The 18,950-nt window shown below is 47.9% G+C and overlaps 2 protein-coding genes across 2 annotated transcripts in view; one reads left to right on the forward strand and one right to left on the reverse strand.

Annotated features, from left to right (window-relative positions):
* Positions 1-1,965: 1,965 nt before the first annotated feature.
* insm2 (insulinoma-associated 2) lies at positions 1,966-3,918 on the forward strand (the record flags this gene model as incomplete). The annotated part of the gene is made up of 1 exon (XM_080012078.1): positions 1,966-3,918. One exon carries the CDS (start codon positions 1,966-1,968, stop codon positions 3,916-3,918), a length of 1,953 nt encoding a protein of 650 aa, XP_079868204.1.
* Positions 3,919-5,809: 1,891 nt separating this feature from the next.
* Positions 5,810-18,950, reverse strand: part of ralgapa1 (Ral GTPase activating protein catalytic subunit alpha 1) — a 101,854-nt gene continuing 88,713 nt past the window's right edge. Inside the window, exons 45-46 of the mRNA XM_080012759.1 lie at positions 12,979-13,103; positions 5,810-8,003 (exon numbers count right to left, since the gene is read on the reverse strand). Of these exons, the coding sequence (XP_079868885.1) occupies positions 7,858-8,003; positions 12,979-13,103 (271 nt within the window). The 3' untranslated portion in view covers positions 5,810-7,857. The remainder of the gene's footprint in view (positions 8,004-12,978; positions 13,104-18,950) is intronic.

Here is an 18,950-nt window from a genome sequence, read left to right on the forward strand (position 1 = left end):
ACGTTATTTCAAACACACGTTGTTGTAGTCAGGCCTACCCGGTGGTGACCCCAGTGGTGGGGCGTTTTGTAGAGCAGTGGTTCTCAAGGTGGGGTCCGCGGGACCCCCAGCGGCCCTTCAAGGGTTGCAGGGGGTCCCCAACGAAAAGACGTACATGACGTCAGCGCCGTCAACTTATTAAACTATAATTCATGTTTCTGATCATAGTTTCACAGACGGCTAGCGTTGGAATAAATCATATCTAACAATAGAGATCTCAGACGAGGTGCGCAAACTGAGGGTCCTTGATATGAAAGATCATTGATAACAGGAGCCGCCATCTATTCAAAATTATAAAAAAAAAGGAAGAAATATCCACGACGAGGTCGACCGTCATGGTGGTCGGGGACGCTCGTTTGTGTCGGACTCCGTCCCATCCTGACTCTCCAGGCGGCTCCCGACGAGCCAACAGCCCGTTCTCACGCTCAGCCCTCCCTTCCCGAATTGATTTGCCAAGCTGCGACGGCGGGCTGGCCCTAGCCGACTGGCCGGGCGAGAGGGTCGCTTGGCCCGGGTAGAAGGGCTGGCATCTCCCCGCAGGGACACGGATGGATGCTCCTCTCTCCGATCTCTTATCAGCCACAGCAGCTTCTGATGGGAGGAGCGGTGTGAATAGTCCCTCACACACACACACACACACACGCACACGCACACACACACACACACACACACACACACACACACACACACACACACACACACACACACGCGCGCGCGCGCGCGGGGGGGGGGGGGCTACCTCGAGGTATTCCCACCATAAAAGCAGCAACAAAGGCATGAATAGTCACCAGGACTGAAACGGTAATTAGAAGCTTTGGGGAGATATGATCCTTATCACCCCCCCCCCCCTTCCCCCAAGGGTCCCAGACACAAGTTTTAGGCTTCATCCTGCAGGAAATGATGATAAAACCAATATATATTAAAGATGATTGTTTTTGGTTTCTTAAAAGGTAAAAAGTAAATACATATTTGATTTAATTGAAATAGAAATAACACGATTTTACGGCTAGGAAACAGATATTTAAATATATATATTTTTCACGATTAGAAGAATTGTTATTATTTTGTTATATTTCATAATTTAAATTCTATAGAACATATATATTATTATATTCAAATGTAAAAAAAATACAGACAATTATTGCGGTGTCTTTGCACTTAATGTAATATATGTCTCTCATCTTTAAGAACCGGCATGAATAGTTAGTGATTTAACTATTGTCCTACTTTACTGATATTCACTTATAAAACGTTTGTAGAGAATAACCATTCGGTATAGCGGCAATTCCGACTATTTAAACGTTTTCTTTTTAAACGAGGGTTAACGGGGCTGAGTGTTGATGCCAATCAGATTGTTCCTAAAGTCAACTTAAGGTCTACTTCTACTTCTCCACTTCCATTGAATTTCTCATGCATAGGAAATACAAACATAATATTAAAAAACCGAAGACTTGGTATGGGCCTACTAATGGGACCCCCCCCCCCCCCCCCAGAAAACAAACAAACAAACAAACAAACAAACAAACAAACCAACCAACCAACCAGTAAAAGCGTAAGAGTCCCTGTAGGTATTTAGACATTGTTGGTGTTTTAATGAATTTATCACCTTGCTTTGTCTGGTGTCCTGGTTACCGACGGCTGAGATGGAGTCAAGACACATGGGCTGATGGGATGGGGGAGAGCAAGAGAGAGAGAGAGAGAGAGAGAAGGAGGGAGAGAGGGAGAGGGAGAGGGAGAGAGGGAGAGGGTAGACACCTTGTTAGGGATAAAAACAAACCAGTCGGACCACGGTTCTGTGCACCAGTCTACCCTGCGCCCTGACACCTGTCTCCCCGTCTCTCTCTCTCTCCGTCACTTCTTCAAAGTGGGGCACGGAGACCGGAGTCTCTTTTTTCCCTCCGGTGGGTGTTCGGTCGGAGCCCCGTCATGCCTCGCGGCTTCTTAGTGAAGAGGAACCGGCGGTGCCCGGCGTCGTATCGATCGCGGGACGACAAAAACGCGACATTTGACCAGAGCACCGACCACGACGGCGAAAGCCCGGGGACCCGCGCGGGGCCGGGGCAGGCGCCGGCGGCGGCGGCGGCGGACACCGGCGCGCCGCTCCACGTGGACCGGCTGATGGTTTGCGTGTTCCCGTTCGAGGGCTCCACCGGCGTCCGGGAGTCGTGGAGTCCGCACGTGGAGTCGGCGTTGGGGGCGGAGGCGGAACGGCGTGCACAGTTACCCGAAAACGAACAGTCCGCGACGGAGGTGGACGTGCTCACCGCGGCCGCCGGGGATTTCTCCCGGTTCCCCTCGCCATCTCCGCTCTCCCGCGACCCGATGTCGTCGGAATCCTACAGCCCGGTCAAACCGGTGGGCACCAGACTGCTGGAGGAGGTGCACGGCGAGCCGGCGTTCTCCGGGCGGTACCTGGCGTCGGAATCGTCCGCGGAGATGGCGTTCCCGATGACTTCCGCGACGCCCGCGATGTCCGCTTCCATCGAGAGGCTCCTCGCGGCGGGCAGCCTCCACCGAGCGCCGCCAACGCCGTCCTACGGCCAACTCCAGGACGAGGTGAAGAGCGACCCCGGCGTGACCGCCCCGTTCCCGCCGCTCACCCTGATAAACCAGCGGCACCACGCGGCGAACAAACGCTCCGCCGGGCGGCCGGAAGCGGACGCGGAGGGCGCCAAAGCCAAACCGTCCCCGGACACCGCCAAGAAGCCCAAAGCGAACAGGAAGCTCCACTTCGAGGACGAGGTCACGACCTCGCCGGTGCTGGGCCTGCGCATCAAGAAGGAGAGCCCCGAGCTGAGGAGGCAGCAGCGGGAGAGGTCCGCCGTGTCCGGCGGGAACAGGCCGCTGGGGGAGTTCATCTGCCAGCTGTGCAAGGAGCGCTACCCCGACCCCTTCTCCCTCGCGCAGCACAAGTGCTCCAGGATCGTGCGCGTGGAGTACCGCTGCCCCGAGTGCGACAAGGTGTTCAGCTGCCCCGCCAACCTGGCCTCCCACCGCCGCTGGCACAAGCCGCGTCCGGCCGCCGTCCACGGCCGGGAGGCGCCGCCGCCCGGGAAGAGCAAGCCGCAGCCGCTGACGGAGGCGCGCGGAGCGCTCCAGGACCAGCGGCGGCCGTCGGACGTGGAGGGGAAGGAGAACGAGCTGTTGCGCGCGAACGGCAATCAGCGCCGCGGCGCGGCGGACAGCTCCCGCGTCGGGCGCGAGCCCCATCCGCTTCCGGGCCACGACGGCGACGGCCTCGCGTGTCCCCCCTACGACTCCCCGCCTCCCCGGTACCGAACCGCGGCCGAGAGTGGTCCGGACGTGCAGCGAGGCAGTCCGCCCCCGCGCCTCCTGCTGCTCACCGGCAGCCCCGAGGAGCCGCCGCAGTCCCTTGCCCCGCCGCTCGTCCCGCCGCCGCCGCAAGAGGAGACGCACGAGTGCCGTTACTGCGGGAAGACGTTCCGCCGCCAGGCCTACCTGCGGAAGCACCTGGCCGCCCACGACGTGACGGCGCGCGCCGCTCCGTTCCGCGGGGCGCACGAGAGCGGCCTCGGCGGCGGCCACGTCGTCGCGTGCCACCTGTGCGGCGCGCGCTTCCCGTCCGCCGAGGTCCGCGACAAGCACCGGCTGTGGCACGCGCTGCGGGACGAGCTGCTGGCGGGGACGTTCGCGAGCGGCCTCCACGCGCGCCGCGAGGACCACGGCGCCGGGGAGCGCGAGGAGCAGCAGCAGCAGCAGCAGCAGCAGCAGCACCACCAGCACCACCAGCAGATCTTCTCGTGCAAACACTGCTCCTCCACCTTCTACAGCTCCCCGGGACTCACGAGACACATGAACAAGTCTCACCCCACCGACACGCGGCAGGTCATGCTGCTGCAGATGGCCATCCGGCCCTAGCAGATACTTGTTGTGTTGTCATGTTGTTGTTGTTGTTGTTGTTGTTTGTTTTTATTCATCGTCACTCACGGACAAAACGTCTCGGATCGAGTTGAGTTTCGTCTCATTTTGAAAAAAAGTCTCTCGTGTCAATAAAAGCAACGCGCGCGCACGGGCGCTGTCCGCCGTCCTGAAAGCTCCGCTTCCATCTACGCAATCATCCGTTTGGGTTTTGTTTTTTGGGGGGGGGGGGGATTTCATACACCACAAACTACTACAGACGCTAACAATGATAATAACGATGAAAAAAGACCGCCACACGACTTTTTAAATATATTTTAAATAGCCTATATATACACACACACACACACACACACACACACACACACACACACACACAAGCTGCCGGCTGATGAATGATGAGCCAGTTGATTTTTCAGCTCGAGAAAATGTTATTTTCATACGGAGAAATCCTGAACGTTGGTCACAGTAAAATAAAGATTAAAAACAAGTCCTTCTCTCTAACTGATAGCAAATATCCATTCCCTGAAACACCTGTCCAAATAACAACTTCACCGCTCAAAGTGTACTTGGTTGGTTAAATGAAACCGATACTATTTTAATAAGTGCAATTTAAAATTAATGTGGAATTTATTCTCAGTTATTCTCAATAAACATGACCGTGATTAATGAGCTGTGGGGTTTGTCACAGTTACCTTCATATGCAGACCGTGTTGAATTACTTAAGTCACTTTGCAGGGTTCATTAGGGCTGAATTGACATTCGACGCTCTCTGATATTTTGGTTAAGTTACGGATGAGCGTAGACAGTTGGGATTTTGCCGCTGAAGTGATGCTTGACACCACACGCTCATTGCACCAGTTCACTTGTAGGCAGTGGGAACATTATTTTTTTTTTTATTGTAATATGTAATGGATGCATTTATCTTTGCTCTCTTTTGTCCGTCTAAAGTATCCATTATATATATATATATAAATAATTTTGACTGCAAGGTCGGTGTGTGTGTTGTGATATAGCCGTCATATGGTGAACACATGCAGTAGTTACATACACCATCTCAGTCTCAAAATGGACTGACAACACTTCAGCGCCAGCCCATAATAGACTAGAGGACGGACAAAAGGCTGTTCGGACATCGAGTAGTGAAGCCCCACCTGATTCTTCCAGCTCGCGCAAACAGCCGAGGAAGGGCCGGATCGACCGGACACGAGCGATCCAAGTCGCGACCCTTTCTCCAGAGGCTGTGAACGGATGCGAGCGCCGCCTCTGACGGGGTCGTCTTCAGTGCTTCAGGGTTTCAAGGTTTCAGGGCTTCAAGGTTTTAGGGCTTCAGGGTTTCAGGGTCTCAGGGCTTCAAGGTTTCAGGGTCTCAGGGCTTCAAGGTTTTAGGGCAGGTCGCACGGCTGTGGATGCGGCGTTGAAAGCCACAAGAGGGATAGAAGGAACGACAGTTACAAGGCGTCGGGCAAGCGCCGTAGTCCGTTTGCTGCCACGGTCGGGGCGGGGATCAGGGAGATCCGAATTGTCCGGAAGCAGAGAGTGCGGCTTATCTTGGTTTTAGCTCTAATCAGCTCCTCCTCTGACCGATACCAGCCGAAAGAAATGTCAATGAACACAAAATAAAGTTTGCCGGACGAGTGTAACCTGCCCCCAATATGCCTCCTATGACAACGACAAGTTGTCGCAAAATCCGAACCATTTTCTGGTCTTCCGAGGAAGGCTCCGAATAAAACAGCTGGTTGACAACCCTTTCGATTGCTACGGACAAACTATGGGCTGTAGGACAAAAAATAAATAAAAATACGCGACAAAAGGCAAATTGTACGACATACGACATCCCTGCTCGGCAAGTTTGAGGGACGCTTTTTTTCTAGATGTTTCCAGGTGTGTTTATTGTTGACAGTAGCCGTTCACAAATGAATACTTGCATAAACTTTGAAAACATGACTAACGGCAGCAGGAAAAAAACCCAACAAAAACAAAACAAAAAAAATACATTTGTATAAGTGTTTTACCCATCTGGAGCGGATGCGGTCTTGAGGTTGAGTCATGTTTCTTTTTGGCAGCTATTCCCACATATGAGTATATACACAACAAGCCTTGTCTCTGTACACATTCAATAGATGCTCACCCACTATTTATAGATATTTATATTCATACAGACTATTCATACATAGCACACTTCTCTTTTTGTTTTAAATAGAGATTGCAAACTAAAATTGAACAGCATCATTCTTGTTTGGATCAGAGCGCACGTTAGTCAAAGAACTGACAAACAAAAAAAACAAAACAGAAAATCAAAGCAAACAAGCAATTGTCATATTTGTGTTTAAATGAAAACCTGCTGCGACTGAAGACTTAAGCCACAAACACTACTTTGTGTAACAAGTGGTCGCCTTTTATCCCTGGCCGGTTCAAATAGGGGGAATACCGCTGATATACCGTTCTGCCCCTCCATGTTTTGACAACACTGCTTATAATTGATCCATTCAAACTAAGTCGATTTTTTTTTCCGTAAGAAATCTATCCGGTTGGCCTTTTGGCATTAGAGGGTCGTCTGGTGGAACCGCCTCAAGGGCTTATTTCCATTTGGAGCCTTCCATTGGAATAGATCCTTCTACTTACATGGTGTAGCGTTACGAAACTACCCTGGTCAAAAAATATAGACTTTGTGCCAACTTCACTTCCTCTGCCCAGCGCTATAGCAGACGTCAAAACTTTCACGTTGTTTCTTTTTTTTTTTTTTAATATATCAAAATGCACGGTTTCTGGCTGTCCTGGGACAGACAGGTTATAGTACAAAATATACAAAGCATCTCGATAGCCGCCGTTCAGGGTGAATACGCCACATGTGAACTAAAAGCGGATGGAAATGTGGTACGCCAGGATCCGTGCCCTGCTCTGCTTTTTTTTTTTTTTTCCTTATTTGACGGGACGGGGGATCAGGAAAATACACAGTCTACGAGAACATCTTCAGGATTGCGGTTTTGCGGTTTCTACTGCAATTCCTACCGGACCGCATTCTCTAAGAGATCAGGAAATAACAAGTGCGAGGGGCTTTCCTCTGCGGCTCCTTGAGGCGAGCCGGCCCGCCGGGGTGGTGGATTTTAGGTGGTGGCTTACAGCTGTGAATATCTCTACATCATACAGCACAAATCCCCACTGTAGCCGGAAATAGCATACATGATCATACGTGTTAAAGAGTATTTGTATTTGTGCATCAAAGCCGTGTCCGTGCGCTTCAAGGCAGGCATTCAGTCAAAATGGCAGCATGCTGGATATCTTGACCAGCGATGGGGTGAATTCCTCTTGTGCCAAGTCCCGCTATAAGTCCACTGTCATTGGCTAATTTTTGAGGCGAGTCGATCTTATTGGCTGTTTTCGTGGCTTGGCACCCCTGCTGGTTGTGTACATGTGTTTGACAGAATTTCATGCAATTTTCCTCATTGCCAAACATAGGATCAATTCATTTAAATATTAAGCACATGGGCTCCACCAAAAACAGCAGTCTTTGAACATCTAACGTAACCCGCTATAATTTACAGTGACAAATCTACGGTGATGGCTACCCTTTAAAACTCCTCTTACTTTATCAACCTCCGACATGGCTTGGGGACAATTCGATGCGTGAGGGGAAACGGATTAATCTCCGCAAGATTATTTTAGATCCAAGTCATTACAGTCAAGTTCAACCTCGTCCCCTCGGAGCTTCGAACGCAACCAACAGCGGGTTGTGTGATGACTTGCGGCATTACGAGCCTCCCATCCGACTGGTCAATGTGAGGAGAACAACGTGCTCCAGAAAGAGAGTCAGAAGGCGGGTGGAGAGGAAGGGGTCAAACGGGGGGAGAGAAACGGTTTTCTAAATGGCTTGGCAAGGTGCGGTTCTGTTTCCTGGACAGAGGACGCTGCGGGAGGGAGATGAGGGTGTGGGCGCGTTCAGGTCTTGTTGGCTGACCCGGACGAGCGGCGGAGCTTCATGGACATGCGGCTCTTGCTAGTCCGAGGTGACATGGGGGACGCAGAGTCGCTCCCGGCCTCCCCCAGAGCCGGGCTTTCGCCCCGAAGGATCTCGAGGCAGGAGCCTGGGGGGGGGTGGGTAGAGGGGACAAAGTGGATGGGGTGGAAAGTACAGAATAGGGTGGGGGGGGTGAGTGAGATAGAGGGAGTTAAGAGGAAAGGAACAGAACCAAAGGGGAAAAAAAACTGTTAACCCCCCCACCCCCCCCCCACACACACACACACAGTAAAAGCTGGACAGGAAGCCAGTGACATGGGACAGACTGCTGGACACGAGGACAGCAAGGTTGAAGACAGAGCCGGATGGAGTGGAAAAATAAACGGTGACTGCGGTCTTGCCGTGGGACGATTAGCCGGAAAAGGCTGAGGAAAGGAGCAGAGCTTGGAGAAGAACCAGGGAAGAGGACGCAGGTGAGGTCAAGATACTCTACTCTAGGTGGAGAAAGCTGGGCATTTTACTCATGCGTCGGGCGCTCGGCTACTCAACACTGGGGTTACACGAGATGCTCCCTTCTGATACAGCCTCTATTCTAAACTAGGACTAGGAATACCAGATGGCCTGAGTGGAGGGTCTAACCCAGGGAAAACCAGTTGGCCGGGCGGCTTCTTAGCTCTACGGCGTACCATTCGCAGCTGGCGTGAAAGACCTTCTGTTTGAGGCCTTTCCCCTTGACTCTAAGCAGGCTAAACCCGTCCAGCGGCTTAGGGACCATCGGGTATTTAACGCTGCCGTCCTCTGGAGGACGAGATGAGAAGTCCAGCCCAACACAGAAGAAAAAAAAAGAAGGGAGGAGGAGAGGCTGTCAGAGGAAGTAACAAGGAGAGGCCGGCACGATGGACCAGAGTGATGGAGAGAGCAATCGGAATAACAAGACGGCAAAATAAACGGAAAGAATAATGGTTACAACAAAAAGAAAATCAGGCGGGAAAACAGGAAACAGGCAACACAAATCAACACAAAGACATATACACACATCCTTTGGAAATACCTGAAGTTGGGTAATATTGCTCGTAATAAAAAAACAACAACTTTATAATCACAACAATTACCACTTAACAAATATCCCACCTGTACATCAACAGTTCATTCATTTCAGTCAAAACTGACACAGACATAACCTGACATAAGCCTCTACAACCAGAAACGATAAATGTCACGTGTGGTTGTTTGTATTCCACCCGTGTCAACACATGCGCTCATGCACTTATTTGCATTCAGTGGTGGAAAAATAACTCATGTGGTGCGCTTGCGCTCGAAGCAAAAATACCCCGAGAGAACAATTCTCTAATGAAATTTTATGCCCTCCGCTCAGGTTCAGTAGTTCAAGTATTTGATATAGAATGTAGTCACAGAGGCAACAGTACATACAGCACCATGGCCTTTATGTATTATTATTATTAGGTATTTGCCTTGCCGTGTATTGGAGGAAAAGTATAAAGTCCCAGTGTAGTACAAATAAAACCCCAAATCCCCCCAAAAATGATACTTCTGAGTTAAAGTACTCGGTTATTTTCCACCCCTGTTTGCATCTGAATTCACGTCCGGGTGTGTACGTGGAAGCGCGCGCTTGCTTGTGTTGGCGTGGCGTGCTGGTCTGTGTTTGTGTGTGTGGGACTACAGTGCTACACCATGCCAAGGCTGTGGATTGAGAAGGAAAAGACAAAAGGTCAAAGGGTAAAGGTCAAAGTTTCACCAGGTCAGAGGTAAAAAAAACCAACAAAAAAAACAAAAAACGTCCGGGCGTGTCAACTCAGAGGACATTTTTAGGTCATTTTCAACACAACGGCAAGCGGTCGTTTGGGAACACTCTTGTCTGGTGTTGGGATGGATTAAAATCGCTACATTGCCAATAATAATAATAATAATAATAATAATAATAATAATAATAATAATAATTTAAAAAAAAAAGTGTTTTAAGATTATAGTTTGGTGAGGCGTACCCACCAGGAAGTTTCATCCCCTGCTTTTGTTTCTTGTGACTGAAAAGGAATATAGCTATTGTTGGCTACAGCATGGCTATGGTAAATACGACATTGTTCGTCCCAAACTCCCCTCACGGGATTTGTTGAAAAAAACATCTTGTACGTATTTTCCGATCTTGTGTGTATTCTCTTCACAGAGCAAGAACAGGACGGACACCGTTGCGCATGCACGCCAGCTGGGCTTTCTGAGAGCGGAGAGAGGCAGGGAAAACCAGACTAAAATTCAAAGGAGAGACTGAACTCGAGAGGCAGGGCTAGAGTCAAACGGAAGGAGAGAGGAGAGAGGAGAGGTGGGTATGTGGTTTAGGAGGAGGAGCCAAGGAGCCAATGAGAACGGGACGTGTGAGTCATGTAACCAGCCTTACCTTTTTTTTTTTTTTTTAGCTATAGACAAGTGAGACATAACGATCTATAGGAGGGGAGGGTGGGGGTCGACAGGGAATACAACCAAACAAAACAGAAAACAAAAAATAGTGTGAAATATAAAATGAACAGAAAGACAAAAGGAACTGTTTAATCACTGAGACATGTAGATAAATGTAGTGAGAGTGAGAGAGTTCCTGTCATCAGAGTTATGGTTATTTCAGAACACTGTCGTGGACCGAAATCGTAAATCGGTCGCAACGTCTAAAAACCTTGAACACAGCATTATCAAATATTCAACAACATTGTTTTTTGTTTTTTTCTGTAAAAGACTAATATTTTGTTGACTTAAGTTTTATCCATGACTCTCCATCGTCTCCAGAACGAAGATGGTGTGGTCTCGCCCTAATTAATATTCATGAGCTGAACATTAAGTGACGGTACGGACAGTCGTCACCAGCACTGACTACAGGTGAGAAGTGAAAGGGTTCATGTAAAGTACAATCAGCTCGGCGAGTGGGCGTGGCCTCCCAGTGTGGGCGTGGCTTCCCACTGAGATGCTTCGATCCTTTTGGCTGTATGTAAATTAGTGTATGTGGAACAAAAATAACATATCAAATTATAAATTACAATTTCTACCTTTGATATATCAATTATTTTTCTCAAAGCGAAGAGATGGAAAAAAATGCAAGCCAAGATAAGTAAGATGTGACGGTAGAAAATATTGGCGTTTTGATTTCGGCCCGACATTTTTGGATTTTGTGAATGACTCGCATCGCAAGATGCGAGTCATGAGTCATGAGTCACGAGTCACACTCGCAAGATAGTTTCCAAATAATCGTGAAATTACCAGTAAGTATCTTTTAACTTATTGGTCACTTGTCTGGCCTCCACACTGTCCAGCGTTCTGAAATAACTCTTTTGAGCGACCTCTTGTAAATCTTTTTTTAAATCATCATTGGGTTGGGATTCTTTTTAGTCGAAAGCAGAGAAATATATTTTTTTGTGATTGTTATTGTTAGAATTCTCTGAATCAGTGGATCACAGGAAGAGAGCGATTGGCCAGTTGTCCAGCAAGAGGCAACGCGCACACACAAAGATGCACACCTGAAATGTAATACATACAGTGTCACAAAAATCGAAAAGCTGAGTTCTAAAGTTCCTGTGTCCTGTCTACACTGATCAGCCACAACATTAAAACCACTGACAGATGAGGCTAAGAACATTGATCATCTCGTTCCAGTGGCACTTGTCAAGGGGTGGGATATATTAAGCAGCAAGTGAACAGTCAGTTCACTCACAAGTTGATGTGTTGGGTGGAAGCAGGAAAAATGGGCAAGCGTAAGGATCTGAGCGACTTTGACAAAGGCCAATTGTGACGACTGGGTCAGAGCATCTCCAAACAGCAGGTCTTGTGGGGTGTTCCCAGTATGCAGTGGTTAGTACCTACCAAAGGTGGTCCAAGGAAGGACAACCGGTGAACCGGCGACAGGGTCATGGTCGCCCCTGGGCTCATTGATGCGTGTGGTAAATGAAGGCTAGCTTGTCTGGTCCGATCCCACAGAAGAGCTTGCTGCATGTAGCTGTACCACAGAGCGGTCAGAGTGCCCACGCTGACCCCTGTCCACAGCCAAAAGCAACTACAACAGGCACGTCAGCGTCAGAACTGAACCATGGAGCACTGGAAGAAGGCGGCCTGGTCTGATGAATAACCTTTTCTTTATACAGGCTCTTGTGGAGTCAATGCCTCGATGGGTCAGAGATGTTTTGGCGGCACGAGAGGGAGCTACACAATATTAGTGGTTATTAATGGTGGTTTTAATGTTGTGGCTGATCGGGGTGTACGCAAGGACAAAATCATTATGAATTTCTGCTGGAGTGGGAGGAAAAACAACAGGAATTCTAAAGTACACGGGCAGGATATTCCCCCTTAATGTGAACATGACTTCAAAACAGTGTCTTTTCAATTTACGACATGAAACTAAATTTTAATCTTGATCTGTAATTGCTAACAATGTTTTTCAATGACTTCCCAGACATTAGTTAAGAGAACATTATCCATGGCTGTAATCGGAGAGTTAACCACGTGTTGAAAAGCTTTTTTGACTTTCTACTGGATATCAATCTGGCATGGCTAAAAAACGAATCAGATGTCAGATAACTCCTCAGAGATTCTTTGGAAGGGTTGGGGAAAAAAAACCCCAGAAGGACTGGAAAGCCAGAGTCCTGGATGTAAAACAGAGCTCCTCAGATCTGGATCTGAAACTGGACGTCACTCTGGAACTGTCTGTTTCACTGAGTCCTAAACCAGAGTGTGTGGCTGCCCTGCAGCTGGAGAGATGGACAGATATGTAGGAAAGATAACTAGACAGAAGGGAGGGAGGGAATGAGAGAGACTCTGGAGCTTGGCAGCTTTCTGGGTTGGACTTTCCCTTTAATTGTAACACAAGAAGGGGGGGAAACTTTGTAAAGTTGTACTTGATAAAGTAAGTGGTGGGGCCTCATTCAGAAAACTTGTTTTCAATTCTTACTTTTGCTCTCGAGCCTCAAAAAAATGCAAATATGCCACTCCTGTGACAGCAGCTCCTTTAATCACTTTGAACGCACTTTATTAATAAGGGTATGATAAACCACCAGATCAGGTTCATAAAAGAGAAGTCTGGACACTTTGTTGTAGATTTCAGGCGCGTTCACCTGTGTCCGAGGGGGGGTACGTGCAGGGCGCCGGGCTGTAGACCCGCGCCGCGTAGTCCTCAAAGGTGGTCGGCTCCTGGTGGTGCTGGACGATGGTCTCCAGGTATCGGGCCCGCTCTTCGTAACTGAGGTCAAAGGTCAAGGGCGGAACGAAGAAGACTGACAAAAACAAACAAATCCGAATAGGAGGTCGGCATAAGGAGAACGGAAGGGAGAGGTGGTTCAGGATGGACAACCAGGGAAAGTGGTTCCGTCTGAGACCAGCCGTCCATCTATTCTGGATAACCTTGTTGATGGAACGCCATCTCCTCCTCCTCGCTCATATCCATAGATCTCCTTATAATCATGCCGAGCAGGCGGGCTCTGAGGGACCGTAATATACAAGCACACCGCCATTAAGGGGCCAGTCGGGCGCGCATGTGTGGTGCCTTTAAGTTCTGAATGTAGTGCGGCAGGAAGAGTCTGAATGAGATATCTGTGCCTGTGTGTGTGTCTGTGTGCGTGCACGTGGGAGTTCGTCTTTCCACTTGATGAGGTCAAGAGATAGTTGAGAATAAGCAATGCTCATGCATGTGTGTGCTACTGTGTGTATATGACTGTTTGATGGGATTAGGCCAATAAAGGCTTCTCTCACAATGAGAGCCTTGCTTGGGTACTAATGCTCCTTTCTGTGTGTGTGTGTGTGTGTGTGTTTGCCAGTACATGTGCTGTGAATGGGTTAGCTTTCTAATGGGCTTCTATTGGGTTACTAGAGCTTCTCTATGGGCTCAGAATGAGGAGATTTCGGTCTAATGGCGACTGATTCGGTTAAGGACAATGACAAGAACACAATATGGCTCCTTTAACATGGAGCGATGGGCAGAGAGAGAGAGTGGAATGGATGATGATGATAATGATGATGATTGGAAGATGAAGGAGATAATGAAGTGAAAATGAAAGAAGGTTCTGGAGAAGGAAATACAGGGACAGAAAGAGAGAGGGAGAGGCAAAAGAAAAGTCAATTTGGGGAGGAAAAGGTCAGACATAGACGTGACTGGATGACACGGGAAGATACACAGCGGAAGAAGAGGAAGTATGAGGTGGAGGAGGTGGAAGAGGTGGAAAAGGGGAGGGAGAGAGCAAAAGGAAGCGTGTGAGCAGGGAGATGTGGGGGTTATGGTGGAGAGAGAGAGGCAGCGAGGAGGTAATCACAGAGGAGAGGGGTGGCACAAATAGCAAAGGAGAGGCGAGACTCCTTTTGAGGGGTGAGAGAATAAATGGGAATAAGGGGGGGTATTTAGGTAACATCTCTGTTCTGTATGCATGTGTGTGCGAGAGAGAGAGAGAGTGAGAGAGAGAGAGTGAGAGAGAGAGAGAGAGAGAGAGAGAGAGAGAGAGAAAGAGAGCCCCGCAGAGCGCTGAGAGAAGAACAGCAGTCACAGCAGGGAATCTAACCCGCGTCTCTCACCCCCTCCTCCCACCCTCAACAGTGTCTCCGTAATCTCACCGCTTGCCTTTTCCTGCCCTGGCAAACGCACTTCCTGTTGTCGAGTGATCCAGCTGAGGGTGTGAGCAGGCACGGAGTGTGTGTGTGTGTGTGTGTGTGTGTGTGTGTGTGTGTGTGAGAGAGAGGGAGAGCGGAAGAGAAAGAGAGAGGGAGGGAGGGATGTAGAGCAAGCAATTAACCGCAATGCGTATATAATTTGTACAACTTAAGTTACGTAGATGTAGGTAATAAGTACATGTAAATAAATGTCACTCTGGAGCAGAACCGCCTTATTGTATGTATGTAGTTCATATCATAGAAATACAAAAAAAAATCTGAGTTGAAAGGTCAGAGTAGTTGTTAAAACAGTCGCAGCCCCAATCAGAAACGTTTAGAGTGTGGATTTAAGAGCAGTAAGCGTTGGGGTTAGCATTAGTTACTAAATGCTGCTTCTGCGTGTTTTGGCTTCACTCTAGGTCCGCGAGGAAACCAGTCCCAGATGACTCAAGAGGTTAGAATGGTAAAGAATCTGATGACACGAAAATGAGAGATTTTATTTTGGCCCTAAGCTATTTGTGACTGAGCTGCAGTATCTTGAAATCAATTCTGTGAGCTGGAAATCGGTGTGTAGAGTGCTCTTGGTGCTGTTTTGGAGACACCTGATAAAATACTGTTGCAGCAGCCCAGCAAACTGGAAATAAAGGCATAGACATGTTTTAATAGGTCTTACAAAGATAGAGTGTCAAGGTAAGCAGTAACTTTTAGGCTTTCTTATTTGATACCAAAGACAACTATCTCAGATTTGTCTTTATTTAGGTTGAAAACATTCTGACAAATTCAATGATTGAATTGTTCAATGCACTGGCATAGCAGATCTATGGGAGACTGGCTTGACCATCATGTGTGGTGGCCCATGGGTGACTTGGTGAGAGCACAATGTTATTACGCATAATTTGGAAAAGCTATATTAGTACTACCTTTACATTTGAGCAATGTAAAGGTTGAATAAAAGAGGCCCAAGAATTGAACCTTGGGGAACTCCACACGTGATGTTAGCTTAGTTCAGACAAAACAGACAATTTTGTTTTTGACAAAAACAATTTGAATCATCAGTCTAATGCCATGGGCACACTACGGGACTTTCAAAGTCGTCAGATCACTGTACTGTTCACACTACACAACTTGTGATCGGGAATCTTCACACTACATGAGTGATCGGCGACAGGGGTCACACATTACAAGATCTTTCACCAGGAGGAATCCCTGACGAGTGTGTCGGGTTTCCAAACTTTGTCACGATATGTGTGAAGTTACACCGGAAATGACGCGATACCATGCGCGGGACAGGATTTATTATTTTTTATTATATACTTGATCATTGTTAAAAAAATGAATAAAAGCAGAATTTTAATAAGAAATATATTAAAAACCTAGAGAAGTTGAACAGGTATGTTGTGTGTTTCTGGCTGCTGCTCCATGCCCCCCCCCCCCCCCCCGCCCCCGTTTCTGCTCACTGGCTGTAGCTCGTTGCGCCACTCCTGAGTCGACCACGACACGACTGGATATTATTATCGATGGCTGACGTCTGCAGGCCATCCACGACACACTCATCGTTCAGGGTAGCGCACGGTGATTTTCCTCCAATCTGGGGCCTTGCTCGGTGAGTGGAAAATCAGGCCAGAGTCACGCGGTCTCAACTCGGCATTGCTGAACTGGAGAACACATCAGGGTTGCGAAGTGGCCAAAAAACAGACTGGCAGCTGTAATCTGTTGGGATCACAAGGCTGCTAATATGTTGGAAGACAATTTTTTTCATTGATTTTACTTATGAAAGACTTTGATTAGGTTTGTAATTGTCAGTAACAGAGGGTCGAGGCTAAATAATTGCATTATTTTCCACAACTTTGGAAAAGTGCCTGACAGGAGAGAGCTATTTTACCATATGCAACAAATCTGTCAGAAACTTGTAGGCAGAGAATCAATGCAGATAGTCAGATACAGTATGTAAATAGACAAATAAGTCAATGGGTGTCAGCTAGCGCTGGGTGCGAGCGGAGGGAGACATCCCAAGAGAGAAGTCCATAATATAAAGGGACACTGTCATCCCAGGTTGCAATTATCCGACTTGACACCTCAACCCTGGGTTGGCTGTAAGCCTCGCGGCAGGCAATAAATGCGGCTCATCCACGGAGGTTCTGCTGCGCCTCCTTCATTGTATCTGTCACATCGCCCCCCGCCACGCGTCACAGTATTATCAAAGAAGTGTTAGAAAATCTTTAAATCGCTGTTATTTTCCAATACTCCTCTCTCCACGACGACATCGACACGTCTGGGATGCTTCACCAGGCAGCCGGTGGAGCTGGTGGAAAACCGCGGTGTGCCCCGCACACGGTGGACTTCTACTGTAAGCGCTCTAAAGACGCAGTGTTTTACAGTGAGCACAACTTGAAAGGGAGATCATTCAAAGGAAAATGTGAATCCACAGGAGAAGGAGAAGGCTGTGACAGACAGAGGAGCATCCACACATAGTTCGGCTTCTGGGATGAATGACAGGAACATCAGCTTCCTTTTGTCCTTCCTTCTTCCTCTTTCTTCGCCCCTCTCCATCTCATATCCACAACTCTCAGTGTGGGTCTGCACCCGTCATGGCCCTGGTAATGTCACCATAACAACACAACGACGAGCACCCCACCAGGGGGGAGGCAACAACAGGGGAACACAGAAGATGAAGATACACTGCGACACACTGACTCTGACAAAAGCATACAAAGACACAACAATCTTCCCAGAGTTTGTGTGATATGCACAATGCATGTTATCATAGGCTCTGATGACATGACTTTATAACTTGCAATTATATATACAGTGGGGCAAAAAAGTATTTAGTCAGCCACCAATTGTGCAAGTTCTCCCACTTAAAAAGATGAGAGAGGCCTGTTATTTCCATCATAGATATACCTCAACTATGAGAGACAAAATGAGAAAAAAAAATCCAGAAAATCACATTGTCTGATTTTTAAAGAATTTATTTGCAAATTATGGTGGAAAATAAGTATTTGGTCAATAACAGAAGTTCATCTCAATACTTTGTTATATGCCCTTTGTTTGCAATGACAGAGGTCAAACGTTTTCTGTAAGTCTTCACAAGGTTTTCACACACTGTTGCTGGTATTTTGGCCCATTCCTCCATGCAGATCTCCTCTAGAGCAGTGATGTTTTGGGGCTGTCGCTGGGCAACACAGACTTTCAACTCCCTCCAAAAGTTTTCTATGGGGTTGAGATCTGGAGACTGGCTAGGCCACTCTAGGACCTTGAAATGCTTCTTACGCAGCCACTCCTTTGTTGCCCGGGCGGTGTGTTTGAGATCATTGTCATGCTGAAAGACCCAGCCACGTTTCATCTTCAATGCCCTTGCTGATGGAAGGAGGTTTTCACTCAAAATCTCACGATACATGGCCCCATTCATTCTTTCTTTTACACGGATCAGTCGTCCTGGTCCCTTTGCAGAAAAACAGCCCCAAAGCATGATGTTTCCACCCCCATGCTTCACAGTAGGTATGGTGTTCTTTGGATGCAACTCAGCTTTCTTTCTCCTCCAAACACGACAAGTTGAGTTTTTACCAAAAAGTTCTATTTTGGTTTCATCTGACCATATGACATTCTCCCAATCCTCTTCTGGATCATCCAAATGCTCTCTAGCAAACTTCAGACGGGCCTGGACATGTACTGGCTTAAGCAGGGGGACACGTCTGGCACTGCAGGATTTGAGTCCCTGGCAGCGTAGTGTGTTACTGGTGGTAGCCTTTGTTACTTTGGTCCCAGTTCTCTGCAGGTCATTCACTAGGTCCCCCCGTGTGGTTCAGGGATGTTTGCTCACCGTTCTTGTGATCATTTTCACCCCACGGGCTGAGATCTTGCGTGGAGCCCCAGATCGAGGGAGATTATCAGTGGTCTTGTATGTCTTCCATTTCTAATAATTGCTCCCACAGTTGATTTCTTCACAAAAAGCTGCTTACCTATTGCAGATTCAGTCTTCCCAGCCTGGTGCAGGTCTACAATTTTGTTTCTGGTGTCCTTTGACAGCTCTTTGGTCTTGGCCATAGTGGAGTTTGGAGTGTGACTGTTTGAGGTTGTGGACAGGTGTCTTTTATACTGATAACGAGTTCAAACAGGTGCCATTAATACAGGTAAGGAGTGGAGGACAGAGGAGCCTCTTAAAGAAAAAGTTACAGGTCTGTGAAAGCCAGAAATCTTGCTTGTTTGTAGGTGACCAAATACTTATTTTACCGAGGAATCTACCAATTAATTCATTAAAAATCCTACAATGTGATTTCCTGGATTCTTTCCCCCCATTCTGTCTCTCATAGCCGAAGTATACCTATGATGAAAATTACAGGCCTCTCTCATCTTTTTAAGTGGAGAACTTGCAGAATTGGTGGCTGACTAAATACTTTTTTGCCCCACTGTATACATACACAAAACTGAGCAAAGTAAAATGTCATCCTAT

This window comes from Zeus faber (assembly GCF_960531495.2).
Source record: "Zeus faber genome assembly, chromosome: 13".
NCBI classification, from domain to species: Eukaryota; Metazoa; Chordata; class Actinopteri; order Zeiformes; family Zeidae; genus Zeus; species Zeus faber.